General features: G+C 46.4%; 2 protein-coding genes across 2 annotated transcripts; both read right to left on the bottom strand.

Moving 5' to 3' along the window:
- Positions 1-3,716: 3,716 nt before the first annotated feature.
- LOC311238208 (pleiotropic regulator 1-like) lies at positions 3,717-5,320 on the bottom strand (the record flags this gene model as incomplete). The annotated part of the gene is made up of 1 exon (XM_084326233.1): positions 3,717-5,320. Exon 1 carries the CDS (start codon positions 5,268-5,270, stop codon positions 3,717-3,719), a length of 1,554 nt encoding a protein of 517 aa, XP_084182359.1. The 5' UTR covers positions 5,271-5,320.
- Positions 5,321-9,231: 3,911 nt separating this feature from the next.
- LOC311237688 (pleiotropic regulator 1-like) lies at positions 9,232-10,886 on the bottom strand (the record flags this gene model as incomplete). The annotated part of the gene is made up of 1 exon (XM_084325658.1): positions 9,232-10,886. The coding sequence occupies exon 1, from the start codon at positions 10,783-10,785 to the stop codon at positions 9,232-9,234; it is 1,554 nt and encodes a 517-aa protein (XP_084181784.1). The 5' UTR covers positions 10,786-10,886.
- Positions 10,887-20,329: the final 9,443 nt, after the last annotated feature.

The following is a 20,329-nucleotide window of genomic DNA, read 5'->3' as shown; positions in this document are numbered from 1 at the left end:
TTTCTCTTCAACGCTAGAGGAACACGAGGCGCGACTCATGCGAGTCCTGAGCAAGCTGAAAGAGTATGGGCTAAAACTATCACCCGAAAAGTGCAAATTCTTCCAGACCTCCGTAAGGTATCTAGGCCACATAGTGTCTGAGAAAGGAGTCGAAACGGACCCAGAAAAGACAACCGCACTCACCACCTGGCCAAAGCCAACCAAGCTGAAAGAACTGAGAGCATTTCTAGGATTCTGCGGGTACTATCGTAAATTCGTCAAAGACTATTCCAAGATAGTGAAACCCCTCAACGCACTTACTGCCGGATACCCTCCAATGAAGAAGCATGGAAAAGCTACAGTGACCACCGAGAAGTATTACGACCCTAAAGCTCCCTTCCATGACAGATGGACCCCCGCTTGCCAGACAGCTTTCGACGCTATCATAGAAAAGCTGACAACTACCCCTGTTCTCGGTTTCGCCGACCCCGAAAATCCGTACATATTGCACACAGATGCAAGCGCACTAGGTCTCGGCGCCGCCCTTTACCAGGAGCAGCAAGGAAAGAAGCGTGTCATTGCGTATGCAAGCCGCGGATTGTAAAAATGTGAAACCAGATATCCTGCCCATAAATTGGAGTTCCTTGCCTTAAAATGGTCGGTAACTGAGAAGTTCCAGGATTACCTCTACGGACGACCATTTCTTGCTGTCACTGATAGTAACCCACTGACGTATGTCCTTACCACGGCTAAGCTTGATGCCGCAAGCTACAGATGGTTATCCGATCTATCTACCTTCGACTTCCAGCTGCAATACAGAGCTGGGAACCAGAATCAAGACGCTGATGGGCTGTCCCGGCGACCACACAGCAGACCAGCGGATGACGCAAAATCGATAAAAGAGATGGAAAGAATACAACAGTTTGCGAAAAGACACCTCCCGGAACCAGAGCACACAAACATGAGTGAAGACATCATTATAGCCATCTGCGACAGACACTTAGTTCGCGAAGTGATCGACAACGGCTCTACAGAGACACCATCGAGCCGTGCATCGGTGGGATCACTTGCCCTCCACCCAAGTGCAATCCCAGACAGCTTCCAAGGAGAAGATCAGCTGGGTGGCCTACCCATCGTTCCGCTGATAACTCCTGCCGAAATGAGAGAAAAGCAAAGAGCCGACACCTGTATCAGTCAAGTACTACAGCTAGTGGAGGCAGGGGAGAAACCTCCTCCACCGACACTCAGAAAGGAAATCCCCGAACTTTACCTTCTACTAAGAGAGTGGAATCGGTTAGAAGTATTGGACGGGGTCCTGTACAGGAAGAGGCAAGAAGGCGCACAGACCCACCATCAACTGGTGCTGCCGGAAGACCTGAGACCTATGGTCTTAAAAAGCCTTCACGATGACATGGGCCACATGGGCGTGGACCGAACCCTAGACCTCGTCCGGAAGCGATTCTATTGGCCCAAAATGTCAGCTGAAGTAGAGACAAAGATCAGGACCTGCAACCGATGTGTACGGCGTAAGGTTCCACAAGAGAGAGCTGCCCCGTTGGTGAACATCACGGCCACACGACCACTAGAGTTGCTGTGCATGGACTTTCTCAGCCTGGAACCAGACTCCAGTAACACAAAGGACATCTTGGTCATTACGGACCACTTCACGAAATACGCAGTAGCGATCCCTACCGCCAATCAAAAAGCGCGGACAGTCGCTAAATGCCTGTGGGACAACTTCATTGTCCACTATGGTATCCCGGAGAAGCTCCACAGCGACCAAGGTGCGGATTTCCAATCCCGCACAATTAGAGAGCTGTGTGAGCTGGCCGGCATCAAAAAGATACGAACTACCCCGTACCATCCAAGGGGAAACCCAGTAGAACGCTTCAACAGGACCCTGCTTAATATGCTGGGCACCCTGGAGAATCAGAAGAAGAGCCATTGGCGAGACTACGTCAAACCCCTAGTACACGCCTACAACTGTACTAAGAACGACACTACTGGATTCACCCCGTATGAACTGATGTTCGGGCGACAGCCAAGATTGCCTGTGGACATAGCCTTCAACTTGGAATGGAACTCTCTTCCCAGACATGTTAAGCAGGAGAATAGTAAATGCCGTTTCAAAATCGTGGTAAAACAACATTTTCAACCAAAGAAATTGACATTCCCTAATAGATAGTGTGTACGTAAATTAAAATGTATGTGTCTGATAAAGAGATAGGTATATATGGATGAAAAGGCATGTGTCTGATAGGGATATATTATTAAAATATTGTATAATTTTGTATTTTTATATAGTATTATGAATTTGATTAGGGTTTTTACTGTTGTTTTAATTGTCTGTATGACATGTAAATGTTGTGAGTGTATAAGGGTTTTTATTGTTGTTTTAATGGTCTGTATGTCATGTAAATGTTATGAGTGTATAAGGGTTTTTATTGTTGTTTTAATTGTCTGTATGACATGTAAATGTTGTGAGTGTATACGTCTGTAACTGTATTTTATGTGTTATGGACCCCAGGAAGAATAGCCCCAGCACTGCTGTGGCTAATGGGGATCCAAATAAACTTAAACTTAAACTTAAACTTAAACTTAAACTTAAACTTACCTGTCAACTACAAGCCAGGCTCACACTCGCAGTACGTCCGCAGTTTGAGATCGCACCTTGAAGCAAGTTACAGAGTAGCTACAGAAAATGCACAGAAGACGGCGGACCGCAACAAAGCCAGATTCGACAAACGAGTTGTTGAGTCTACCCTGCAGGAAGGGGACAGGGTTCTCGTCAAGAACGTCCGCCTCAGAGGAAAGCACAAGCTAGCAGACCGGTGGGAAGCAGATATCTATATTGTAGTGAAACACACTGGACATGTCCCAGTCTATGTAGTGCGACCTGAAACCAGAGATGGCCCACTACGAACGCTCCACAGAGCACTTGTGTTAATACCAGTAACAGCTGTTTGCCACGGGCACAGTTCTAGGTCCGAATGCGACAAGGAGTAATATACACAATTAAAAGAATAGTAGACCAGAGGCAGAGTTATAACAATAACCGGTGTTTTAATTAAAAGCGCGCTAGATAAACAGTAATAATACATACGTACGTAAAGTATAACTTATGCTTTGAAGGATCCCTTTTAGATTAGGTCAGTAACCTCTCCTTGCGGGAGGGTTAGGTCGATATCAAGGCCTAGGTCGATTGGATCAACACATTGGGGTTCGTTCAGACGTCTCTGAGGTTATCATCGGTAACTCTATATTAGTTTATCAGGGAATGCAAATACCTTATTAGGTGAATTGGCCCTTTAAACTCTTTAAACCAGGAAGTGATTCGGCGATAATCGATGTGGCATCTAGAATGGTCTATTATGACATCACCACAAACGGTGTAGAAGGTTCTATGTTCTAGAAGGTTCTATTATAACATCATACAATGGTAGCATTTACCCTCTAACTCTTATAGGGGAATATCTGTATCCATATATCCAGTTAAATCAATTCAAATACAACATACAATATCAAAATAACATAAGATGAACGGGATTGCCTCCCTTGGAAGTCCTTGTAGTCTCGTTCAGTTCAATCCTACCGGACTAGTGGTGTAGCAATAGTTGAGCACTAGTTGAGCATCATGGGTATTCACATCAGGCTGGTAGAAATGTTTTTGTAAGATGGGTTCTATGACAATATGAATAATTAACAATAAAAAATAAAAAAAAATAAACAGACCATTTCTAAAATCTTTTCCTCTTGAGGATCTCTGGTTTCCAGTTGACTGGATGGCTTTCCTCCGTCGCTGTGTCGTCCTCCTTGTACACTTTAATGGTCTTGTCGGCCTCTGCGGTGATCAGTCTGCTCTCCGAGTTGTCGAACATGCAGGCGAAGATCCCGGACTCGCTGTCCAGGGACCCGGGCTGCACGGCGGCGTGGATGCGCTGGAAGTTGTAACCCGTTTTCCAGTCCCACATGTGGATGGTTCCGTTGTCGGCTCCAGACACCAAGACGCCGTCGGAGTTGACGGCCAGTGTGTTGATGATGGCGTTGTGTCCAGACAGATTTTGGATGAAGTTCCCATCTGGGAACATCCACTGTTTGATGTTGTCGGCAGAGCCAGAAGCAAAGGTGTATTGTCGAGGGTGCAACACCACAGAGCGGACAGACTTCTTGTGGTTGGTCAGAGTGGCTCTGGTCTTCCCAGCAATCAGATCCCACAGCCTAATGGTTGAGTCGTGGCTGCCTGTGATGATCTGTGGCTCGGCCGCCTGGCACTTCACTGTGGCCACGGTGTTGGTGTGGCCCGACAGGGTGTGTACGTTGGCTTTGGTCCTGATATCCCACACCCTGGCTGTGGCGTCTCGGCTGCAGGTCACCAGCACGTCGATGGTGGGATGCAGGTCTAAACCATACACAGCACTGAGGTGTCCATGGTAGTGCCTGATGACCTTGTTGTACTCCAGGTCCCAGCATTTGACTTGCTTGTCTTCTCCACAGGAGAACAGGTACGGGCTGCGGGTGCTGACAGCCACACCCCGCACTGTGCTGATGTGTCCAGTCAGAGAGAGCTTCAGCTTCCCACTGGCCAGGTCCCAGATCTTGATGGTTCTGTCGGCAGATCCAGTGACAAACCATTGATTTCCTGGTTCCACGGCTATGGACCTCACCCAGCCCAGATGACCACTGATGACCCGAAACAGCTTCCATGGGGGATGCCACTGGGGTTTGGGCATAGTCGGTGCTTTCCTGGCGAGGGCGGTGTTTTTGGTACCACCTCCTTCCATGAGTGACACCGTGTTTGAGTGAGGCAGGGATCTTTCCGCTCCCACAGCATGTCTGTGGATATCACCAACACTGGCTGCTGTGCGACTGGCATCCAGCCTGGCTTGAGAGGGCGGCAGAGTGAGGGCCAGGGCGTTGACTCCTCCCTCACTAGGCAACCTGTGTAGCTTGGAGTCAGCCATCAAGGCGATGCCAGGTCCAGCGGGGTAAGCGTGGGTCCCGGTGATCAGGTACTCTGGGTCGTCTCCTCCTGGCTCTGTGTAGCTATGCGGACCGAGCACACCACCAGCAGGCATGATCTGTGGGGGTCGGTCCTTCGCTCCTTCCTTTAGGACAGGCACGTGCATCACAGCAGCAAAGTCTGATTTCAGCTTCACGGACATCTTCACCTTGTGACTGTGATCATCCAGAGCAATGGGCTTGGCCTGGTCGGATACGAACATGTCGTGGGTCCTCTTGAGAGACCTGAACACCAGCGTGTGGACAGAGTGCTTCTGCACATCCTCACTCATTGTGATAGTAAATATCTGGGCGAAGACCAGCTAACGTTGTAAATAATACTATTAAAGCAAAAATGTTTGCAATTAATTTGGGTGATTTTGCTTCCGCTTGAATGAAATCACTCAGACAACGCGAACTAATTTATGTAGCACTTGTGTTAATACCAGTAACAGCTGTTTGCCACGGGCACAGTTCTAGGTTCGAATGCGACAAGGAGTAATATACACAATTAAAAGAATTGTAGACCAGAGGCAGAGTTATAACAATAACCGGTGTTTTAATTAAAAGCGCGCTAGCTAAACAGTAATAATACATACGTACGTAAAGTACAACTTATGCTTTGAAGTATCCCTTTTAGATTAGGTCAGTAACCTCTCCTTGCGGGAGGGTTAGGTCGATATCAAGGCCTAGGTCGATTGGATCAACACATTGGGGTTCGTTCAGACGTCTCTGAGGTTATCATCGGTAACTCTATATTAGTTTATCAGGGAATGCAAATACCTTATTAGGTGAATTGGCCCTTTAAACTCTTTAAACCAGGAAGTGATTCGGCGATAATCGATGTGTCATCTAGAATGGTCTATTATGACATCACCACAAACGGTGTAGAAGGTTCTATGTTCTAGAATGTTCTATTATAACATCATACAATGGTAGCATTTACCCTCTAACTCTTATAGGGGAATATCTGTATCCATATATCCAGTTAAATCAATTCAAATACAACATACAATATCAAAATAACATAAGATGAACGGGATTGCCTCCCTTGGAAGTCCTTGTAGTCTCGTTCAGTTCAATCCTACCGGACTAGTGGTGTAGCAATAGTTGAGCACTTGTTGAGCATCATGGGTATTCACATCAGGCTGGCATTAGTCTTATCAAATGCTCCGGGGTTGGCTCGCCATCGGGTATCTATCCAGCTGAGCCCGCTTGGTGATGGGTGGTCTGGACTGCTCCGGGATGCTGGTGGAGACTTGCGGCTTCCAGTCGGTTGGTTAGTCCGGTCCGTCTGGGTGATGGTTGCTGGTCCGGTGGTCGAGGAGAAAGAGAGCTGGCTCCTTGAGAGCTCGCTGTATATATTGGAAACCAAGATGTTCCGGAACGTTCTATATGACATCATAGGATGACATCACAAAGGTTCCAGAACCTTCTATCATGACATCATACGCTATATACAGGAAGTGGGACCTCATGGTAAAACAGGAAGTGGTAGCTCAGAGATAAACAGGAACTATTTATGTAATTGATAATTATGAATCTGAACCCGGGGTTACACAAGGGTGGGGGCTGGTGAAGAGTAGGAGACAGGGAAAAGTTCTCGCAAGGGTGGGGGCTGATGAGGAGAGGAGACAGGGAAAAGGGGTCCAGGGACAGGGGAATCCTCACAGGGTGTCTGCGTAATAACATTAAAATGATAGCACAGCCAAAGAGCACACCTTCCAAACAGAATACAACACAGTCAAATACATTTTTTGTTGTATGGCTTTCTTGGAGTGGTATCATTTGGTGAGTGAATATTGAATATAAATTTGAATAGGTGAATATAATATATACTGTATATTATACAGTATATATATATATATATATATATATATATATATATATATATATATATATATATATATAATATTCAAAACAAATACTGTTCTGTAGTCACCCCACATGTGTTACCTTTCTTTTTATACCAAGAGTATGTAGTATATGGCCCTTGTGGTTGATGAGTTATTACATAATGTATTGTGGGCATGTCATGTTGAGCAGGAAACCTGAAAAACCGGCATGGACCTTAACTTTCAGTACCCAGCAGGGGGCGCACATTTAGTGCTTGAATGCCCACCATCCACTTCAATGTTAACGTTAATATCGCCTAATCTATGTTTTAAATTATGGCTATGTGTCTAATCTGCCCGTCGCTTATCAATGACTCATTTTCCAGTCAACATTGTCGAAGCGGATTGTTTTTTTATCGGTTCATTTCCGTTTTATAGCATTTTGAAAAGCCCTCGTTTTCAATGGGAAAAAAAAGATTCTGTGATAAACGCCCTGGAACTGGAATATTCTAGAACGTTGTAATTTTTCGGCCTATTTATGAATCGTTTTCAAATAAACGCTAGATTATCGATAGTATTATGTGTACGTATGCACGCTGGTGCCGCAAGCTGAAATCGATTCTCTTAGTTCCTGATCGCTCGCACAGTCAAACAGCCATATCACACATAGGGGAAAAGCTTATATCTCCGTGAAAACAGGTCTGATTATCCTAAGACTGGTAAAATAGATTCCTTACCTGAGAACAGATGGTATCCAAAAAGATTATTCCAATTCCTGATCGCCATTCCAAAAATCTATCCTTTTATTGATCCAATGCTATGTACTGTAAAGACATATTACACGCTGTTCTGAGGGTCCACAAGGAGTTTTTTTTTCTCATCCATTTTCATTGAGTCCATTCCAAAAGGGTGCATTACCATCTGGGAGACGATAGGGGGCGCTTTTTTCACATCTGAGCGCCTGGTGGGGCTGGTTTACCAACGGTAGACTCGGTTGATGAAATATGAATTCAGATTGCTAATAAAAAAATTTAAAAATATTTCTCGTTGTGGGCACTCAATTAATTAATTAGTTAATGGGCTGATAACACGAGATATGTCATGATGGGCATTCAAAGTGTTAAGAGGTTAACAGACAAGTCTCCCTGGAGAATCAGAAGAGCCATTGGCGAGACTACGTCAAACCCCTAGTACACGCCTACAACTGTACTAAGAACGACACTACTGGATTCACCCCGTATGAACTGATGTTCGGGCGACAGCCAAGATTGCCTGTGGACATAGCCTTCAACTTACCTGTCAACTACAAGCCAGGCTCACACTCGCAGTACGTCCGCAGTTTGAGATCGCACCTTGAAGCAAGTTACAGAGTAGCTACAGAAAATGCACAGAAGACGGCGGACCGCAACAAAGCCAGATTCGACAAACGAGTTGTTGAGTCTACCCTGCAGGAAGGGGACAGGGTTCTCGTCAAGAACGTCCGCCTCAGAGGAAAGCACAAGCTAGCAGACCGGTGGGAAGCAGATATCTATATTGTAGTGAAACACACTGGACATGTCCCAGTCTATGTAGTGCGACCTGAAACCAGAGATGGCCCACTACGAACGCTCCACAGAGCACTTGTGTTAATACCAGTAACAGCTGTTTGCCACGGGCACAGTTCTAGGTCCGAATGCGACAAGGAGTAATATACACAATTAAAAGAATAGTAGACCAGAGGCAGAGTTATAACAATAACCGGTGTTTTAATTAAAAGCGCGCTAGATAAACAGTAGTAATACATACGTACGTAAAGTATAACTTATGCTTTGAAGGATCCCTTTTAGATTAGGTCAGTAACCTCTCCTTGCGGGAGGGTTAGGTCGATATCAAGGCCTAGGTCGATTGGATCAACACATTGGGGTTCGTTCAGACGTCTCTGAGGTTATCATCGGTAACTCTATATTAGTTTATCAGGGAATGCAAATACCTTATTAGGTGAATTGGCCCTTTAAACTCTTTAAACCAGGAAGTGATTCGGCGATAATCGATGTGGCATCTAGAATGGTCTATTATGACATCACCACAAACGGTGTAGAAGGTTCTATGTTCTAGAAGGTTCTATTATAACATCATACAATGGTAGCATTTACCCTCTAACTCTTATAGGGGAATATCTGTATCCATATATCCAGTTAAATCAATTCAAATACAACATACAATATCAAAATAACATAAGATGAACGGGATTGCCTCCCTTGGAAGTCCTTGTAGTCTCGTTCAGTTCAATCCTACCGGACTAGTGGTGTAGCAATAGTTGAGCACTAGTTGAGCATCATGGGTATTCACATCAGGCTGGTAGAAATGTTTTTGTAAGATGGGTTCTATGACAATATGAATAATTAACAATAAAAAATAAAAAAAAATAAACAGAACATTTCTAAAATCTTTTCCTCTTGAGGATCTCTGGTTTCCAGTTGACTGGATGGCTTTCCTCCGTCGCTGTGTCGTCCTCCTTGTACACTTTAATGGTCTTGTCGGCCTCTGCGGTGATCAGTCTGCTCTCCGAGTTGTCGAACATGCAGGCGAAGATCCCGGACTCGCTGTCCAGGGACCCGGGCTGCACGGCGGCGTGGATGCGCTGGAAGTTGTAACCCGTTCTCCAGTCCCACATGTGGATGGTTCCGTTGTCGGCTCCAGACACCAAGACGCCGTCGGAGTTGACGGCCAGTGTGTTGATGATGGCGTTGTGTCCAGACAGATTTTGGATGAAGTTCCCATCTGGGAACATCCACTGTTTGATGTTGTCGGCAGAGCCAGAAGCAAAGGTGTATTGTCGAGGGTGCAACACCACAGAGCGGACAGACTTCTTGTGGTTGGTCAGAGTGGCTCTGGTCTTCCCAGCAATCAGATCCCACAGCCTAATGGTTGAGTCGTGGCTGCCTGTGATGATCTGTGGCTCGGCCGCCTGGCACTTCACTGTGGCCACGGTGTTGGTGTGGCCCGACAGGGTGTGTACGTTGGCTTTGGTCCTGATATCCCACACCCTGGCTGTGGCGTCTCGGCTGCAGGTCACCAGCACGTCGATGGTGGGATGCAGGTCTAAACCATACACAGCACTGAGGTGTCCATGGTAGTGCCTGATGACCTTGTTGTACTCCAGGTCCCAGCATTTGACTTGCTTGTCTTCTCCACAGGAGAACAGGTACGGGCTGCGGGTGCTGACAGCCACACCCCGCACTGTGCTGATGTGTCCAGTCAGAGAGAGCTTCAGCTTCCCACTGGCCAGGTCCCAGATCTTGATGGTTCTGTCGGCAGATCCAGTGACAAACCATTGATTTCCTGGTTCCACGGCTATGGACCTCACCCAGCCCAGATGACCACTGATGACCCGAAACAGCTTCCATGGGGGATGCCACTGGGGTTTGGGCATAGTCGGTGCTTTCCTGGCGAGGGCGGTGTTTTTGGTACCACCTCCTTCCATGAGTGACACCGTGTTTGAGTGAGGCAGGGATCTTTCCGCTCCCACAGCATGTCTGTGGATATCACCAACACTGGCTGCTGTGCGACTGGCATCCAGCCTGGCTTGAGAGGGCGGCAGAGTGAGGGCCAGGGCGTTGACTCCTCCCTCACTAGGCAACCTGTGTAGCTTGGAGTCAGCCGTCAAGGCGATCCCAGGTCCAGCGGGGTAAGCGTGGGTCCCGGTGATCAGGTACTCTGGGTCGTCTCCTCCTGGCTCCGTGTAGTTATGCGGACCGAGCACACCACCAGCAGGCATGATCTGTGGGGGTCGGTCCTTCGCTCCTTCCTTTAGGACAGGCATGTGCATCACAGCAGCAAAGTCTGATTTCAGCTTCACGGACATCTTCACCTTGTGACTGTGATCATCCAGAGCGATGGGCTTGGCCTGGTCGGATACGAACATGTCGTGGGTCCTCTTGAGAGACCTGAACACCAGCGTGTGGACAGAGTGCTTCTGCACATCCTCACTCATTGTGATAGTAAATATCTGGGCGAAGACCAGCTAACGTTGTAAATAATACTATTAAAGCAGAAATGTTTGCAATTAATTTGGGTGATTTTGCTTCCGCTTGAATGAAATCACTCTGACAACGCGAACTAATTTATGTAGCACTTGTGTTAATACCAGTAACAGCTGTTTGCCACGGGCACAGTTCTAGGTTCGAATGCGACAAGGAGTAATATACACAATTAAAAGAATTGTAGACCAGAGGCAGAGTTATAACAATAACCGGTGTTTTAATTAAAAGCGCGCTAGCTAAACAGTAATAATACATACGTATGTAAAGTACAACTTATGCTTTGAAGTATCCCTTTTAGATTAGGTCAGTAACCTCTCCTTGCGGGAGGGTTAGGTCGATATCAAGGCCTAGGTCGATTGGATCAACACATTGGGGTTCGTTCAGACGTCTCTGAGGTTATCATCGGTAACTCTATATTAGTTTATCAGGGAATGCAAATACCTTATTAGGTGAATTGGCCCTTTAAACTCTTTAAACCAGGAAGTGATTCGGCGATAATCGATGTGTCATCTAGAATGGTCTATTATGACATCACCACAAACGGTGTAGAAGGTTCTATGTTCTAGAATGTTCTATTATAACATCATACAATGGTAGCATTTACCCTCTAACTCTTATAGGGGAATATCTGTATCCATATATCCAGTTAAATCAATTCAAATACAACATACAATATCAAAATAACATAAGATGAACGGGATTGCCTCCCTTGGAAGTCCTTGTAGTCTCGTTCAGTTCAATCCTACCGGACTAGTGGTGTAGCAATAGTTGAGCACTTGTTGAGCATCATGGGTATTCACATCAGGCTGGCATTAGTCTTATCAAATGCTCCGGGGTTGGCTCGCCATCGGGTATCTATCCAGCTGAGCCCGCTTGGTGATGGGTGGTCTGGACTGCTCCGGGATGCTGGTGGAGACTTGCGGCTTCCAGTCGGTTGGTTAGTCCGGTCCGTCTGGGTGATGTTGCTGGTCCGGTGGTCGAGGAGAAAGAGAGCTGGCTCCTTGAGAGCTCGCTGTATATATTGGAAACCAAGATGTTCCGGAACGTTCTATATGACATCATAGGATGACATCACAAAGGTTCCAGAACCTTCTATCATGACATCATATGCTATATACAGGAAGTGGGACCTCATGGTAAAACAGGAAGTGGTAGCTCAGAGATAAACAGGAACTATTTATGTAATTGATAATTATGAATCTGAACCCGGGGTTACACAAGGGTGGGGGCTGGTGAAGAGTAGGAGACAGGGAAAAGTTCTCGCAAGGGTGGGGGCTGATGAGGAGAGGAGACAGGGAAAAGGGGTCCAGGGACAGGGGAATCCTCACAGGGTGTCTGCGTAATAACATTAAAATGATAGCACAGCCAAAGAGCACACCTTCCAAACAGAATACAACACAGTCAAATACATTTTTTGTTGTATGGCTTTCTTGGAGTGGTATCATTTGGTGAGTGAATATTGAATATAAATTTGAATAGGTGAATATAATATATACTGTATATTATACAGTATGTATATATATATATATATATATATATATATATATATATATATATATATATATATATATATATATATATATATATATATATATATATATAATATTCAAAACAAATACTGTTCTGTAGTCACCCCACATGTGTTACCTTTCTTTTTATACCAAGAGTATGTAGTATATGGCCCTTGTGGTTGATGAGTTATTACATAATGTATTGTGGGCATGTCATGTTGAGCAGGAAACCTGAAAAACCGGCATGGACCTTAACTTTCAGTACCCAGCAGGGGGCGCACATTTAGTGCTTGAATGCCCACCATCCACTTCAATGTTAACGTTAATATCGCCTAATCTATGTTTTAAATTATGGCTATGTGTCTAATCTGCCCGTCGCTTATCAATGACTCATTTTCCAGTCAACATTGTCGAAGCGGATTGTTTTTTTATCGGTTCATTTCCGTTTTATAGCATTTTGAAAAGCCCTCGTTTTCAATGGGAAAAAAAAGATTCTGTGATAAACGCCCTGGAACTGGAATATTCTAGAATGTTGTAATTTTTCGGCCTATTTATGAATCGTTTTCAAATAAACGCTAGATTATCGATAGTATTATGTGTACGTATGCACGCTGGTGCCGCAAGCTGAAATCGATTCTCTTAGTTCCTGATCGCTCGCACAGTCAAACAGCCATATCACACATAGGGGAAAAGCTTATATCTCCGTGAAAACAGGTCTGATTATCCTAAGACTGGTCAAATAGATTCCTTACCTGAGAACAGATGGTATCCAAAAAGATTATTCCAATTCCTGATCGCCATTCCAAAAATCTATCCTTTTATTGATCCAATGCTACGTACTGTAAAGACATATTACACGCTGTTCTGAGGGTCCACAAGGAGTTTTTTTGTCTCATCCATTTTCATTGAGTCCATTCCAAAAGGGTGCATTACCATCTGGGAGACGATAGGGGGCGCTTTTTTCACATCTGAGCGCCTGGTGGGGCTGGTTTACCAACGGTAGACTCGGTTGATGAAATATGAATTCAGATTGCTAATACAAAAATTAAAAAATATTTCTCGTTGTGGGCACTCAATTAATTAATTAGTTAATGGGCTGATAACACGAGGTATGTCATGATGGGCATTCAAAGTGTTAAGAGGTTAACAGACAAGTCTCCTGACACGTCAGATCCAGCTGATGTCTGATATGGAGGACGAGTGCTACTAGTGTTGTGTTTTCTTTCACGTCACACACTCCTCCATGAGACATAAAAAAACATGTGACAGACTTTGCAATTCAACTTTTATGTCTACAAATGATCTGTCGTGCTGTCAAGCCACAGATATTCCTCCTGACTTGACGAGACCATTTTAAATGCCCCCGCGCGCAATTGTGCAAAACAGTCTACAACAGACGTGGGCGCCCACACACACACACACACACACACACACACACACACACATCAGAGATGCCAGAAATGAAGAGATGGCTTTCTCTTTTTTTGCAACCCTTTGCTCTCCAGTAACAATTTCTGATTATGCCAGTTACGATTCCTGCATAAGGCAGCAACAGTTTTTAAGAGACAGGGAGGAATGAAAGGATTTGTCTGAGAGTGCCTGCGCTTGTATCGATGTGTTCCATGTTATCATGACTTCTGTCTGTATTCTCACTCAAGTAATACAGAACCAATGGCGCTCGGTGGTGACTCACAAAGGAAACATCATTTTGCTTATTATACGGGACGGATTGCCAACCTTTTCTCTCTTCCAAAAGCGCTCCACACAGCCTCCTCTCCTGGGTGTGAATAGAACGTCTGTCACCTCTGTGTTCAATTAAGACCGCTCCCGCCTACCTCCGGTCAATGGTCTCTAACTACACACCATGCACTTGTTCTAATATACTAATCTACACTGTAGCACTCAACACTTTGATGTACATTGTTACTCAGCTGATAGAGTTGTGCCCTTCCTGATGACTTGTCGTACAGAACTTGTAAGTCGCTTTTGGATAAAAGCGTCAGCTAAATGACTAAATGTAAATGTAAATTAAGACTTTTTAATTCTTTATTGAATATTATATAATTTTCCCATTCTGTGTATGTGGTAGGTGGTCTCTTGGCGTCTCGTCCTATAGACTACCCCTCGTTAATTATGGTTTCACAGTCTGGTAGTTTGTGCTTGTAAGAGGATACACACCTGGCTGATACCTGCATAGTGTCCCGGGGCTATTGATGACACAATGTCAAACATGCAAATGCGAAACAGGGGACCCAGATTAGATTAAACTAGATACAAGAAAAAGTATTGTCATCATACAGCACAAGTACTCTCTCTCTCTCTCTCTCTCTCTCTCTCTCTCTCTCTCTCTCTCTCTCTCTCTCTCTCTCTCTCTCTCTCTCTCTCTCTCTCTCTCTCTCTCTCTCTCTCTCTCTCTATCTCTCTCTCTCTCTCCCTCTCTTTCTCTCTCTCTCTCTCTCTCTCATAGATGATTTCTCTCTCATTGAGAGCTCTGGATGTCCTCTTCTCAAAATGCCTCAAAATGACTACATTCAGCAACAGTCTGTCGCTTTTTCAAACTGATTTATGATGGGATGTCATTTGCGGTCCAGTGCCGGATATTTTAAATAGTTTGTTTATTTTGTGGACTTTTATGAATACACACAAAGCAATTACCAGACTTGTCTTTTCATGTTTAACAAATTATTTGTTAAGATGCTATTGTGTCCCCTAATCTAAAGTGAAAACTATTCACCATTAACAAATGTCTAATACAGTTAATTATTTGTTGAATTTCTCATCACCTGTGAAGGATTTGGGGTGCTTTTTCAATGTATGTGATGTATAGATTGGGGGGAGGTGACCACAGCTAAAACGGTGAGATCGAAATGTGCATGGAAGCAGGAGACGGTGGTTCAGTAGAGCAGGGTGATTGTTGTGAGGCACACTGCCAGCGAGAGAATGTTTTGAATTCCTTGTAAGAACAAACTGATAGCGAGGGAGAGGGAGAGGGGTTCATCTTAATGAAACGTGAAATGTGTGTAAAGGTTATGCAGTTGTCATGACAGCACGTCGCATGACAACCAGAAGGCGGGCCGCCGTTGCTACGGCGAAGATCTATAAGTCGAACGGTGTTTCCGGGTGTAGGGCAGACTAGAATCTGACCAAGAGCGAGTAGGACTGAGATCACTCAGAAGACACTCTCTCCTCTCATCACAGAGAGGAGGGGGGGGGGGGGGAATAATAATAACTTTATTTGTATAGCACTTTTCATACAGAGGTTGCAGTTCAAAGTGCTTCACAACAGTAAAAAATACAGGCATAAGCGAGCATAAAAAGATAGACAGGTAGAATCACAGTGTTTCACATTAGGATCTAGCATCCCAATAGGCTCTCCGCGTACAGTTTTCAGTAACACAAATAGTAAAAATAGTTTAAAATGATTCAGTTTAAAAATAGTCAAAAAATTATAAAATAGAACGGACATAAAAAATACAGGCATGAGCGAGCATAGCAAGATATGGCAAATCACAGTGTTTCACATTAGGATCTAGCATCCTAATAGGCTCTCTATTCAGTAATACAAATAATCACAGTGTTTCACATTTGGATCTAGCAAATAATAAAAATTGTTTAAAATGATTCAGTTTAAAAATAGTCATCAGTAAGAAGTAAAAAGTGCAATAACCGACACATGAATTTGATAGGCAGTGTATAAGAGTAGGCAGGGTAAGAATAGTGCAGGTAAATACAAGTTGTGTCAGGATATCCCTGATGTTTCCTCTTGCCACTAGGTGGTAGCAGATATCTATCAGTGAAATGCCTGAGCAAAGAGATAGGTTTTAAGCTGTCTTTTAAAGATGTCTAGCGAGTTGGCTTCCCTGATGTTTTGGGGTAGTTTGTTCCATAGTTTTGGGGCATAGTTGATAAAGGCTGCATTACCGATCCTCTTTTGACTGCTTCTGGGAGCCTCTAGTAGTCCAGCAGCTGATGATCGCAGTGTTCTTGCTGGTGTGTAATTTATTAGAGTGTTGGCGATGTAGCTAGGTCCCTGTCCATTTAGAGCTTTGTATGTAAGGAGAAGGACCTTAAAGTCAATTCTAAATGTTACAGGAAGCCAGTGTAAAGCAGCTAAGACTGGACTAATGTGCTCTCTCCTTTTGGTTCTAGTTAGTAGTCGGGCTGCAGAGTTTTGGATTAGCTGAAGCCTCTCTGTGGTTTTCTTAGGGAGACCTGTGAAAAGTGCATTACAGTAGTCTAACCGGCTAGATATGAATGCATGAATTAGCTTCTCAGCATCGTTCTGATTAATAAATGGTCGTACTTTTGCTATATTTCTGAGATGGAAGAACGATGTTTTCGTCACTTTGCTAATATGAGAATTGAAGTTCAGTTCTGAATCTATGATAACCCCAAGACTAGTGACCTCAGATTTGATCCAAGGGGTTAGTCCCCCCATGTGAGGATTGGTTCTTTCCCCACCACAGGCTTCTTAAAGTACTGTGATGATTGGTCCGTTCCCGGCCACACGCTCCGTTCCTTTAAGGTACTTTGTTGAGTAATTGCATTCCCCGCCACGCTCCGTTCCTTTAAGGTTCTGTGAGGATTCTGTGATGATTGGTCCGTGGCCGAACGCACACTTCTAAGTCAAGTATCAATTACCATCACGCACCTGATGTGTGTTCTAATCAGCGCCCCAGAGGGCTTTATATACTCTGTTCCCCCTAATATCGATGTTGGATCGTTTTGAATATTCCCTGCATCTGCCTTTCTTTCCCGTCGCTGTCTGTTGCTCCCCAGGACTCTCGTGAAGTATCCCTGTTGGAGAACCTGATTCCCTGTACGAAGCTACGCCTCGTTTATCTGCTCGCTTTACGCGTTGCGCTCTGGTGAGTTTTTGGAAACAGTTCTTTTTGGATCACTCGTTTTTTGTGTGTTTGTGAAACACCGAAGAGATCCCGTTTTTGTTATACTGTTCTCACCTATTTTTTGTTGTTGGATTTACACCTTGGATTACCGTATTGTTTTTTCTCTGGACTCTGCTAACTGTGTGTATCACACCGAAGATCAAGTCACTTGGATAATTGTTTGGATCAGTCACCTCTCTGTTTCTGTTGTGCGCTGAGCTAACTGGGATTTCTCTCTCCCCCTCCGTTTCCACCTGGAGTGTATGCTGGGGGGATCTGCAGAGCGGCTCAGACGTCACAAGCAAATTCCTCACCATCACCGTCTGGGAGAATCTGCAGAGCCGCAAACATTCTTCACATGCCAGATTCCCCGTTTGTTCTGTTTTCCACCTAATTCAATCTTGTGACTCTGTGAATAAACACGCCCTTGTTTTTGGCTAACTCTGAAACAACTCTCTCTGTGCCGTTGCGTTTGGGGTCGGTTACAAACCATAACATTACGATCCAACCATGACGACCCCAGCCGACACAGAGAGAGTCAGCACAGCATTGGCAGTCCAGATAGAGTCAACCAAGGAACACAGCCTACAGCTAGATGCGGCTGCGGCTGCTGTACAGGAACTCCGAGAGCAGGTCCTGCTTATTCAGGGGTCCCTGGGGGCTCTGGCTAGCCAGCAGTCTAGTATTCTCCTCCACTTACAAGCACTGAGTGAAACCGTTAACACCTTGCTTGTAACCCCACTTCCTTCAGGAGCCTCGGCCGGAGCATCACCCGCAGCCCTGGCAGGTCCCGCGCCTCCCGATCCCGCACCTCGGGAGCCCCGTCTCTCCGAACCACGGTTGTTCGACGGTAATTTCGAGGATTGTGCCACATTCATCATACAGTGTGAGTTGGTTTTTTCGTCATCAACCCAGTCGTTTCACTTCAAGGGGAGCCCGAGTGGCTTACATGACTAACTTGCTCTCTGGCCGGGCATCCCAGTGGGTCACTGCCTCCTGGGCAATGGGGGCAGACTTCTGTTTCTACTACCCAGACTTCGTGGCTGAGCTCCGCAGGGTTTTTCACCACCCAGCCCGTGGCCAGGACCCAGGAGCTCGGTTGGGCACCTTCCGGCAGGACAGTGGCAGTGTCAGAGACTACGCGCTGGAGTTCAGACTGGCCGCAACGGAGAGCGGTTGGAACGAACAAGCGCTTCGTCTCACCTTCCTGAGGGGGCTCAACGACGCAGTAAGGGACCAGCTCGCGACCCAAGAGGAGCCCGATTCTCTCGAGGGCCTGATCAGCCTCGCTATCCGCATCGACGGACGCCTCCGGGAGAGAAGGCGTGAGCGAGCACGACTGGGACCCCCAGACGTACCCCCCGAGTACCACGACCTCGAGGAGGTCTTCAGTACCCCAGACGTACCCCCCGAGGACCACGACCTCGAGGAGGTTTTTAGTACTCCAGACGTACCCCCCGAGGACCACGACCTCGAGGAGGTTTTCAGTACCCCAGACGTACCCCCCGAGTACCACGACCTCGAGGAGGTTTTCAGTGAGTCCAGGGCTCAGGTCTTTCCGCCTCACCGGCCTTACGACTGTGCCATCGACCTCCGCTCAGGGGCTCCCTTTCCTGGCGGCCGCCTCTACAGTGCTGACCGTCCTGCCCCCTCCGTGACTGGTGGGTTTGTTCCCTCCCGAGCCGTGACTGAGGAGGAACCCATGCAGCTGGGACGCAACCGCCTTAGCCCGGCCGAACGGGAGTCCAGGCTCAGGTCCGGCCGTTGCCTCTACTGTGGCCGGGATGGACACCGTGTCTCCAATTGCCCTACCCGGCCAAGAAGACCAGGCTCGCCAGGACCCCGGGAGATCCTGGTGAGACGTTTTTCCTGTTCCCCCACCCATGCACCACCTAACCGTCTGGCGGACGTCACCCTAGCCTGGGCGGACCAGCGGGCGACGGTGGGTGCACTCATGGACTCTGGTGCTGATGGGAGTTTCATGGACGTTGGGTTTGCCACCCGGGCCAACATTCCACTTGAGGACCTCGAGAGGCCCTTGGAGGTCTTCGCGCTGGATCATCGCCGCCTGGCTGATGTCACTCAACGCACCTGTCCAGTCCTTCTCACCGTTGCTGGTAACCACGTTGAGAGACTCCAGTTTTTCGTCACCAGCTCTCCTCTTGTCCCTGTGGTCCTGGGCAGGCCCTGGCTCACGCTGCACGAGCCCCACATCGCCTGGTCCTCCGGTACCATCAAGGGGTGGAGCTCCTCCTGTCGTGCCCAGTGTCTTCAGGTGCCGTCCAGCCCCCTCACCGGGTCCCAGTCCCCGTCTCCGGCCTCCCTCGCCGGTCCTCTGTCCCCGTGCCCGGCCTCCACTGTCGGGCCCCAGTCCCCGTCTCCGGCCTCCCTCGCCGGTCCTCTGTTCTCGTGCCCGGCCTCCGCTGTCGGGTCCCAGTCCCCGTCTCCGGCCTCCCTCGCCGGTCCTCTGTCCCCGTGCCCGGCCTCCGCTGTCGGGCCCCAGTCCCTGTCTCCGGCCTCCCTCGCCGGTCCTCTGTCTTTGTCCCCCTCTCCAGTGCCCCTGATCGCCGGCTTCCTTCGGTCCCGTCCGGGCAGGCCGGGGCCGAGTGGGTCGCCGGCAGTGATGCCACAGATTACTTGTAAAAGTAATCCGATTACTGATTACTGATTACTCCTTTAAAAAGTAATCCAAGTTACTTTACTGATTACTTGATTATCAGAGTAACTTAGTTACTTTGAAAGTAACTAGGTTACGAAGTCGTCGTTCCCCCAACAGTTTTTTTTAAACGCTTTATTGAAAGTGCATAAATTGTTTTTAACTTGTTTCTCTGCACATAACGTAAATTGTTAAACTAGTGCTTCAGCTTCTGTACCATCAAGTATGGTAAAGCAACAGTCTATGATGCTCACAGCATTAGAGCAGCCAGCCAGTGGTTTTACAAAACCAGTGTATCCATTCACATCTAACAAATGCAGGCTGAACTATTCAATTATATCAACTGTAACTATTAAATTGTTTTTATAAATGTCTCTCTATAAACATACAAGCAGTCTCTCTTTAACATGTAAATTAACTGTAAATCTGGCAAATAAGAGCT

Source organism: Notolepis coatsorum, assembly GCF_963971535.1.
Source record: "Notolepis coatsorum genome assembly, chromosome: 12".
In the NCBI taxonomy this organism is placed as follows: Eukaryota; Metazoa; Chordata; class Actinopteri; order Aulopiformes; family Paralepididae; genus Notolepis; species Notolepis coatsorum.
This window is presented reverse-complemented; position numbering and strand designations above follow the sequence as displayed.